Source organism: Bidens hawaiensis, unplaced genomic scaffold, assembly GCF_021521415.1.
Source record: "Bidens hawaiensis isolate Kalapana, Puna unplaced genomic scaffold, B.hawaiensis_p1.1 tig00028980_1, whole genome shotgun sequence".
NCBI lineage: Eukaryota > Viridiplantae > Streptophyta > Magnoliopsida > Asterales > Asteraceae > Bidens > Bidens hawaiensis.
This window is the reverse complement of record NW_027494756.1, coordinates 38,288-49,474: the sequence shown is the minus strand read 5'-3', so window position 1 is coordinate 49,474 and position 11,187 is coordinate 38,288. Positions and strand designations below refer to the sequence as shown.

General features: G+C 34.1%; 1 protein-coding gene across 1 annotated transcript; it reads right to left on the bottom strand.

The window, feature by feature from the left end:
- Positions 1–871: 871 nt before the first annotated feature.
- On the bottom strand, positions 872–4,014 carry LOC143577956 (pyruvate dehydrogenase E1 component subunit alpha, mitochondrial-like). Its single transcript, XM_077061662.1, has 8 exons — positions 3,298–4,014; positions 2,759–2,838; positions 2,581–2,658; positions 2,065–2,160; positions 1,914–1,985; positions 1,767–1,820; positions 1,127–1,192; positions 872–1,033 (listed from the first exon to the last, which is right to left on the bottom strand). The coding sequence occupies exons 1-8, from the start codon at positions 3,968–3,970 to the stop codon at positions 989–991; spliced, it is 1,164 nt and encodes a 387-aa protein (XP_076917777.1). The 5' UTR covers positions 3,971–4,014; the 3' UTR covers positions 872–988.
- Between the last annotated feature and the right edge of the window lie 7,173 nt (positions 4,015–11,187).

Below are 11,187 nucleotides of genomic sequence, written 5' to 3'. Positions count from 1 at the left end.
TCATTTACATTTCATATTTTTTTAAATTAACAGTTTTTTTTTTATAATTTCTCTTTTTTTAAGAAAATAGTTTAATTTTTCATTTTCTAGCACCATGAATTGACTTTTTTTTAGAGAAATTCCCGTGCATTCTCCCCACATCAACGAGAATGTATTAAAAAATATTGTTTTTAAACATACAAGAATGTATCATACTTTTCTCTCCACATCACAGATATATTGATATATTGTTACATGTCTTGTGTGTATTGATTAAAGAGATTTGTGATTGCAATGCATAAATAGCTATTCTTGTAAATTTGGACGGTCAAATGATCTGTTTTGTAAACATGACTCCTTGAGTAAAGGTAGTATGGGTCAAAAATAATACGTAGAAAAGTGAAAACCATGCAACTTTTATAAGAAAAAGTAAACCTTTTTAAGCACATCAATCTATCGATGTTCACACAACTATTTTAGGCTCAACTCAAATCTAGGATAAACAAATGTACACAACTATGAACTATGCAACTTTAAGTAAAGGTAGTATGGGTCAAAAATAATACGTAGAATTGAGTAAACATAAATAAAACTACAACTTACATTCAATGTCTTCCCATTCTTTTCATGAGCTTGAATGATTACAGTTATATATTTTTTAACACTGCAGCCTCGATATTTCACTTCTTGCAGAACTGACAGTTTTAAACATTTTCACAAAACCAAGAATATGATGAATCAATCACACAAAACACAATTACCAATTTGGCTTTTGATAGATCATATCCAACAAAATCAGACATCGGGTCAAAGTCAACTCCAAGAGCACAAAAATCAGAAGCATCTGATACTGGTCAAAAGAATTATGTCTCTTAACAATGTCTTAAACCTTTTTGTTTTGCCATGCAATTGACAAAAACAACATAAATCAAAGCAAAATAGCGCGATAGAACGTTATTTGTTCTGCTGTTGTTATTCTTGTTTGTTTGTTATGGTTTTATATTTGCAATCAAGGAAGTGTAGCTCTGAGTTCTTTCCTGTCTGTCCCAAATGACTGCAAGACATAAGTAACAAGTTAGATTAAAACAAATAGCAATTAAAGAATGTTAATTATAGTTATTATTATTAAAATGAAAAAAAAAAAAACCTCGACCCCGTATCCTTTACGGAAAACATTTGTAAAGAGCTCAGATTCATCGGGCATTGGGCTTTCCTGTAGTTAAAAAAACAGAAAATAATATCGGTGAACTGTTTGGTGGAAGTTTGCTTATGTTTGTTTTATTTAATAAATAAACAAACATGACCAAAATTTTTGTTAAATTAGTTAAACGAATGAACATGAATAAATGCCACGCTTGTTCATTTTTGTTCGTGAACGTTTATTTACATTTGTTCACTTATGTTCGTTCATTTACGTGTGTTTAAGTTCGTAAGTGTACGTTCATTAACATACTCATTTTATAGCCTGGTTTGAACTTTTTATAACTTTTTGAGCCCAAAACATTGTTTGTCACATTATGTTCTTTCATCTGTGTTCAGTTACTTTCGTTTGATTACATTTGTGAACCATGCGTTTAAACTCTTAACAATCGAACATATACGAACATGCATAATTTCTTAACAAACGAACATGAACAAGAAAATCTAGTTCGCTTAACTGTTTGTGTTTGATCGTTTGTACATTTAAAGTTAAACGAACAAACACAATTATGCATTGTTCGTGTTCATTTACAAGAGTCAATGATTAAAATTGTTTTTTTAAAGAGAACTTTTGACCGGTTTTTCACCTTAGCCTGAGTAACGACTTCATCAACTTCTTTTCTAATTTGTTTCTCTAAATCCTGTAAAAAGTATAGAACATAAAACATGATTATATTTCAGGAGGGATCCATTAAATTCAAAAACGAAAGGAGTATAAAACGATAATATATCACCTTCAATTCTTTTTCAGTGGCTAAATCGTTAGCAAGTATCAATTTCCTTACTCTTTCAATCGGATCGCGTTCCTAACATTAATAAACTAATTACACATTATTAATAAAAAAATAAGGATTTTGAAAAAACAATATTAAACGATCAACGAACCTGTCGAATCCCACTAATTTCATCACGTGTGCGATAAGTGCTCCCAGGGTCCGACATAGAGTGTCCATGGTACCTATAAGTGTCCATTTCCACAATCTGAAAATAATGATAAAGTTAACCAACAAGTTAATAATTTAAAATTGAAAACTTGAGTTAATTACTAAGGTTTGACCCGAATAACTCTTTTACTCCGTTAGTTTAATTTTGACATTTAAAGTCTAATAATTTCATTTTCGGTTAACTTTTTTTGTAAACTAATGTCATTGTTGTTATTTGGTATAAATAATAAAATCTTTGAGACCCACTAAAAAATTATAATATATTAATACTACCATAGATTGTACCTATTGTAGTAATATACTTTGTTAGTGAAAGTTCACAGGGCATTTCGACGAGGTTACTAGCCAGTGGGTTGGACTTTAAATGAAACAAAAATAAAACTAATTGATTAAATAGTCAATAAACAAAAGAGTTATTTAGTTAAAACCGTAAACTCTAAAAACATGAACTACTTACAATAGGTCCATTCTTCAAAACATGTTCCTTTGCAAATTTGCAGGCATGTTTCACAGCAAAAACATCCATACCATCAATCTACACAACAATTAAAATCATTAACATATTGATAATAATAAAATAATTACCAAATAACAAAATTGAACTTCCATCAAGATATAGAAATGACCAAACTAACCCTTAATCCTGGAACATAATCACCACGTTTGTAATAAGCAGGACTCTTTGCAGATTTCCATTCAGCTGTACCCATGCCATCTGCATATGAATCCAAAAACCCTAAATTATACCATATGACAATTAGGAGAGTGGTGAATAGTAGTTTTTTTTATTCCGAGTATACCATTATAGAAGTCATTTGATGATAGACAAACAAGTCATTAAAGCTTATTTTTATCTATGTTTCAATGTAAGCTTCGTTTAGATTAGAGTTCTACATGATATATTATAGAAGTCATTTGATGATAGACAAACAAGTCATTAAAGCTTTCTTTAGCCTTTTTGTTTCCTTTTTTACCACAATGTTTTACATTTCGGTCTAAATTTTGTTATCATGTTTACCGCAACGCATGTCCGTGGTTGAACGCTTTGACATACGCTTTTTTTACAGTTTAACGCCCTTGGCACAACACACAGGTCTTAACTAATACCTACTTACATACAACAATGTAACAAACCAGCAAACACAATCAATCAATCACTCATGATTTCACTTACAGTGATTATTTTCGCATAGGAAAATGACAGGCAAGTCCCAAAGAGCCGCCATATTCAAAGCCTCAAACAGCTGCCCTTGATTGGCCGCACCGTCCCCATACATGGCGAACGTAACATGATCCTCCTTGCGATACTTCTGCGCAAACGCTAGCCCGCACCCCAAGGGCACCTGTGCGCCCACAATCCCATGGCCGCCGTAAAAACACGCACTCTTTTTGTAAAAATGCATGGAACCGCCTTTCCCATTGGAACATCCGGCTTTGCGGCCCATGAGCTCAGCGAAGGACTCCAACAAGGTGCCACCGCGGCCAAGGAACAAGCAGTGGTCTCGGTAGGCTGTTATTATGCAGTCTTGCTTTGTTATGGCGGCTTCCATGCCGATGCTTACGGCCTCCTGGCCGTCGTAAAGGTGGCAGAAGCCTCGGATGAGTTTGGACTTGTAGAGGGAGTCTGCGGCGATCTCCATGCGGCGCATGGTGGCCATGTCGGTGAAGAACTGGGTGAGTTCTTTCGGGGTGGTGTCGATGGATCGTGACGGTGGGTCGCAGTTGTGACCGGTGAATGGGAGAGTGGTTTCCACGGTGATGGTGGTGGTGGTGTCGGTGGAGATGTGGCGGCGGTTGAGGATGGTGAAGGGTTGTTTGAGAGGGAGGATCCGGCGAGATAATGACATGATGACGTGGATCGGGAGATCGGAAGTTAGGTTTTGGTGATGGTGGAGAATAATAAGGAAGGAATAAAATGATTTGATGGATTGGAATGAGAAAGAGAACGAGAATGAATGTTGTTGTAAAGTGAGTAAAATGCTACTGTTGTGTTGTCCTCGTCTTTTGCTAATTTATGTATCAAGTCCAAAGGTTTTCATTCTAGCCTTTTGTACCAATATTAATCTAAATTGGTTTGTACTTTCTATTAGGGGTGAGCAAAAAAAGGTTCGGAACCGTCTGAACCGAGAAACCGGAACTGAACCGGTCCCTCCGAACCGCTAATGTGTGTACCGGTTCGGTTCTCGGTTCTCAGAATTTACATTAAACGGTTCCCGGTTCGGTTCCGGGTAAACCGGCGGTCTAGACTTGGAACCGAAGAACCGGAATATTCAAAACGTTTTAAATAAATATACCAATCCCCAGTTTTTATAGAGTAACTTATTAACTAGCATACATTCAATCATTTTTTCGATTCAAATCTTCTTTCTTTACGTTCAAGAACTAGCAACTATGATCAATTTTGATTTAAGCTATCAAGGTAATTTAATATAAAATGATTTGATCTTCCATTAATCTATCGTTGCTAATGATTTATTTAACTTCAACACTTAGGTTTTAATACAAAATATAACGGATGTTCATGTTGTAATCTAAATTAGTTTTACCGTGAAAGAAGACATACAATTGTATAAACTTGTTTTGCAACTTGCAAAGTTTGCATAACTCATTTGATAAATAAATGATCGAACCGGTTCTAGCCAGAACCGATTAGCGAGAACTGGCTTTAGCGGTTCCAGAACCTAACCGGTTTACTGTAATAGGTTCCGGTTCCGGTTCTATTTTTCACTCATTTTCGGTCCCGGTTCGGTTCTCGCAGTTCTGAACCGTTGCACAACCCTAGTTTGTATTGTTGCCTCGTGTGTTGTAGTGGAAACATGGCGGTTAAGTATAAGTGATATTAATCTCAACTAGGTGGCAAACCACCACGTTTATTCAGTTGTTAACAGTTAGGTTCGTACTGAAAAGACATTAAACACAAAGCATAAATTAATACATCCAGAATAGTAATGACTCTTATGGCATATAATACAAAAATTAAAACATATTTAAAACAACACTTATTGGATCAGTAAAACATGGTCGTTGCAGCGGCGAGTCAACGCGAATTTGATCAGTATCAGATATATTTGTTACGGTTCGAAACTAAACCCAAAAAATAGTCCCGTCAAGATAACATATTTAAAACAAAAGCCTTTGCGTTACGGCAACTAGTTGACACAAATTCCATTAGCATCTATTAAGTTCATTAAGGGTACGAGAAACAAACCTAAAGAATATTTTTATTAGATTATCATATATGTTAGCAAAAAAAAAAATGAAACACCCATGAAAAAAACTAATAATAAAACCTATTACAATACACATTGAGGGATATTAAAAAAAAATTAAGTTGTTACCAAAGAGACTTGAACTTGGGCAAGCATGATCAAGAGAGCTAGGTAAGGTAACCAAAGTCATTGAACCAAATTGAGTGATGATTAAAAGTAATTATATAAAAGACCAAAATAATAGCCTTGAAAACCTTTTTGTGACACAAAGCTTTGCTTTACAATACACATTGAGGGATAACTAAAAAATATGTAAGTTGTAACCGAAAAGACTTGAACTTGAGTAAGCATGATCAAGAGAGTTAGGTAAATTAACCAAAGCCATTGAACCAAATAGGTAGAATGAGTGATGATTAAAAGTGTCCTTATATAAAAGGCCAAAATAATAGCCTTGAAAACCTTTTGTGGCACCAAACTTTGCTTTTTATCTCTATATATAGTTGTTTTAACAAATATTTTGCATTTTTGCCGTTTGTGTTGTAGTGGAAACTCGACTTGGTAAAAATTCAACTGTAGTACTATGTTTGATTGTTTGAGAATTTAATCGTTTGATGCTATTTATTTGATTTTTTGAGATATTTTCATTCGCAGACCATTCTTTTAATATCCTTCTGTCCTTTACGAATTTTTATTGGCATTTTGTCAATTAATTTCATGCCATTTTGGATTTTCAAATAACTGAAAGTACAAAAATTCACAAATAGGGCAACTTTAGAAATTCTATGCCGTTTATAAAAGAGGTTCAAACTTTTGTCTCCAACTTCAAATCTAATCTAATCTAACCTATATAATAAATGAATCAAATATGAGACAGGTGTCACTCTATAAATCATCCTGATTTTTATTTTCCCGCCAATGCTTCTTTAGGGTTATTATTAACAAATTAACAAATATATATATATATATCAATCACCAATTGTTTATATTCTCCCTTTATGATGGGTTTTTCACAAATACGGGTTCATCGCCGCAGTCAATTTTGATGTGAAATCATCAGAGAGGATCTTCAATAAACGATTCGAATTACCATCTAGCCATTCATGATTGCTCGATTTTGATAAGGTATGCTATTTGTCTTTATTCGATTTCGATCTTTTGATCGCTTGATTATGCAAATCACATAGGAACGATGCTAGAAATCACAAGACATCATTGCCAGGTATCCCGATCGTCTCCATGTAATCACTCAAATCGTTTACAATAGTTTAATAAAATCCTTCACGAATTAATTTGTTTGCTTTGATGTTGATTATAATTGTGGTTTTATTGCTGAAAAATTAGGGTTGTAGGTTAATAGGATGAGCATATATCAGTGTGTTTACAATCTGATCTTATGTTTATCATGCATATGGTAGTTGAAAGGCATACTAAAACTGATCTTCCAGTTTGTCACTTGAGTTTGCTTGCATTTGATTTATGCTTGCTTGATTATTATGTCACTTGAATTTGTTTGAAGGTAATTGTTTATACCTAATTGTTAAGACTGCTGTTTTTCTAGCTTAATTATTTTTGTCTATGATTCGGTTTTATTTATTACCAATAGTTGAGAACTATTAGTATTGATAAGAGTTATGAATTAGTGAATACAGTATTACTATAACTTGGAAATAATTAAATTAGCTCATACGGCATATTCGGACCTGTTGGTATCGAGGAATTAGTACGTGATGCTATTAGTTATGAAGCAGGCTCTTATCTTCTATGAGAGATTGATCTTAATTCTGTCTTAATCAAATCAAACATATGTACAAGTGGTGGTGGATTTGTTTTTCTCTGTTTAACCTTAATACCCAATTCAAATACATTGAAATCAGGGTTGCGATTTTTTATATTTGGGTTTTGTAGCAAAAAATTTTTCAATATATAATATTGTTATGCTTGTGAAACTACTGTATTTTTATTTTATTTTATTTTATTTTTTTTTGGAAAAATTTGTTGATGTTACATGTATATATCTAGAACAATTAATAACATATTATGAATTTTCTTTGTTTCATTTTGATTTTCAGGATCACTAGTAGTAGTAAGATGTCACAACAAAAAGTCCCCTTTCTACCATGTAATATTTCAGAATATGCTTCTGTCAACATTAATTTTAAACAAGTTACTCAATACCAGTTATTGCAACCAAGTTCTTATACACCGGTCATTAATAGCCTTTTTATTAAGTGTATGTATAATCTGTATGTATGTGTTTTTTTGCATGACATGTATGTATTTTTAATTGTGTGTTCCTGTGTGCTCTCATGTTGAAAATAAGCTATAGCAGGTCAAATGAGTAGCTTAAATGATTGTTTTGACTCGGGTCAGAACAAGCTTTGCTAAAATTGAATATGGGTCAAATGGTTCATTTTAAAAGTGGTCAATTTGGTTAGGGTGTTGCTTTTTTCAATTAAGCAAAAACTGTTTTTAAGTCTATCATGACTTATTAAAAGAATAACTAACACTTGAGAGCCTTTTTCTTTTGGGAGACTTATTTACAACTATATGCCTATTAAATAATTTTTCTTTACTTTATCCGGGCAATATATGTGTGCGACATTCTTAGTAGTAAGCTTATGTATATACTTTAAGCAAATAAGATTTTCTAGAGGTAGTGTCTTCTTTTTAATCGATTCAATATGATTATTATTTCTATTACACCTTTGAAGTTTCAACTATTTTCGACTTCTAATTAAGTTATAGCTTTGAACTTTGGCATGTCTGTAGAAATTTAAATTTGTAGTTTCTAAGGGTTTCAATTTTGACAAGGATAGTCATTTGATTTTGAGTTCCAATAAGTGTGGTTGCTTTCTATTTTGATAAGAAAAACATTACATAATCCTCTTGAAACACGGGCTTAATATACAATTTAAGTTTATATTACATCTACTAACACAAGTATCGTCTTTACATTCCCACAATTTTTAACTTTAAAAATTCATTGATGTAACATCCCGAAATTTCCAAGAATAAAATTTTATATATTATTTATCTATGATGGAAAAGTTTACTTGGTTTAGTATAGACTTAATAAATAATAGAGATGAAATGATAAGTAGACTTTTAGATGGAATTAATTATGGACCAAAAAGGAAAGATGGGCCTTAGGTCCATGGGCTTAAGGGAGTATAAATACCCCTTAAACCCTAAACCTTTCCATTTTTATCCATCTCTACACCATAGCCTACACCTTGGAAAACACACACACACCATCCTATTGTTGGGTTTTTGCAAGATTATCAAAGTCCAAAATAACCAATTATTAAGGAAAACGCAGCGGAAGATATTAGTTTAAAATCTTGTTAAACATTACACATAAACCGATTTATGTTAAACCCAAAAACAGGATCCATATACAATTACCATGCTATCAAGAACAACCATAGGGTGTTTAATATACATACCTTCAAATCTGAGAATGAAAGGGATGAATGAGATTGAACGGCTAGAATCCAAGGAAAGGACTCCTCAAGCTTGTATACCCGACAAGCTAATCAACAAACACCTTTGGTTGTTAGGATCCAACACTTGATGCAAATTTCCCTCTTGTTTCTTCTCTTGGTTTTCGGCCGAGAGATAGAGAGAGTTTGTGTGTGTGAGATAGAGATGTATGCAAGAAGTTACCCCCAATAGATTCACATGCATTGTTTTGAAAGAAACAAAGAGGAGAGAGAGGGGCCGACCCACCTTGGGTGGTTTTCCTCCCAAAACCAAAATCCAACTTTGTTATTTTTAAACATATTATTTATCCATATAAATAATAAATCTCTCAAATATTAATTATCCATATAATTTACTTAACACAAATGCAAATATTTTGAAACCCAATTTTCCAAATATACAAGTGTTGATAATTATTACTTAGATCATATCTAATTATAAATATCGTGGAGTTTGTCTAGCTTGTTATTGGGTATGACCCGACTTGGATCAATACGCACTAGCCACATCAACTCTAATATGTGTCTTGGGCAGATCAATTCCAACAATCTCCCACATGCACAACATACATACAAGATTGATGCAAATAGCAAATACCGCCTAACAACGATTAACTATCCCTAATACGCATGACAAAGTGCCATTCAATAACATCATCCCTTTCAAGTCCCATACTTGAAAATGATTTAGGTGAAACTATCATTTATCCTTTTGCCACAAATGTCATGTAAATCCAGAGACACAGATTGATCATTCTCTGTTGATTTAATTTATCAGGCCTTAGACATTTAACTCTCAACGAATAAGAGGGACAAATCCCCTATTGACTACATACGTCTCTCACTATCACCTTGTACTATACTTGAGCTTAGCCGTATGTACTGACATATTTCAGAGCAGCGAAGAACTAAGTCAAAGTATAATAGTCGATGAATATCAAGACCCAATATGTATCTCAGGTCGAAGGATACAATGATGTTCGCCTTTACTCAAATTTACTTATGATCACAAATCACAAGGATTCCATGCAGTAAAGTTGAGGGCGGGTCAATCCAATATTTATCCCGTGAATATCTATGAACCTTGGCAGCAAGCCCTTTGCTATAATCATACCTTATGAATATCTACCAATCCAAGTTCATAATAGTCTTACTCTCATATTTGTTCCCACAACTATGATCGACTACGGACGTTTAGAATAATTCAAATTATTCACGGATTTAAACATACTAAAATGGAGCATAACTCAAGAACATGACCATAACCAAAACCATATGATTGAGTTAAAATAAAATTGTTCCAATATCCAAATACAAAATTCCGATCAAATCCAATCACTAGAATATCGAAGTCCTAAGGCGCAAGTATGACCCTCATGCTTCGGCCTTTCAAGTAGTTTTGTGAGTGGGTCCGCAATGTTTTGATCAGTGTGAACTTTGCGAATACATATCTTTCCTTTTTCAACTTCATCCCTTATGTAGTTGAATCTCCGCTCAATGTGCCTAGTCTTTTGATGTGCACGAGGTTCCTTGATTTGAGCAATCGCACACTCGTTGTCACAAAAGATTTCTAGAGGGTCCTGAATGGTACGGACCACTCCTAGATCGACAATGAATTTCCTAATCCATGCAGCTTCTTAAGCTACCAAGGAGGCGGCGATGTATTCAGATTCAGTGGTGGACAAGGCGACCACGTCTTGTTTTGCGATCTTCCAGGAGACAACACCACCATTGAGAACGAAAACATATCCCGATTGTGATCGAGAATCATCTCGATCAGTTTGGTAGCTCGCATCAGTGTAACCCTTTACAACGAGTTCTTCCTCACCAGAGCCATAAATAAGAAACATATCCTTAGTCCTCCTAAGGTATTTCAATATGCTCTTAACAGTCATCCAATGGCTAGTTCCCGGATTTTGTTGGTATCTACTTGTCATGCTCAAAGCGCATGACACGTCCGGTCTAGTGCAAATCATGGCATACATGATGGATCCTATAGCATACGCATATGGGATTCCACTCATTTTGTCTTGCTCATCCTTTGAGCTTGGACATTGAGAAGTACTCAACATTGTTCCTCTTTGAATAGGTACCAAACCTTTCTTAGAGTTTTCCATCTTGAACCTTTTCAAGATTTTATCAATGTATGCACTTTGATTTAATCCTATCAACCGCCTTGATCTATCCCTATAGATCCTTATTTCCATAATATAGGCCGCTTCACCAAGATCCTTGATGGAAAAACAGCTTCCAAGCCAGGCTTTTACACCTTCCAAGGTTGGAATGTCATTTCCAAATAACAATATGTCATCGACATACAATACCAGAAAGGTAACGATGCCCCCACTAGCTTTTTTATACACACAAGCTTCA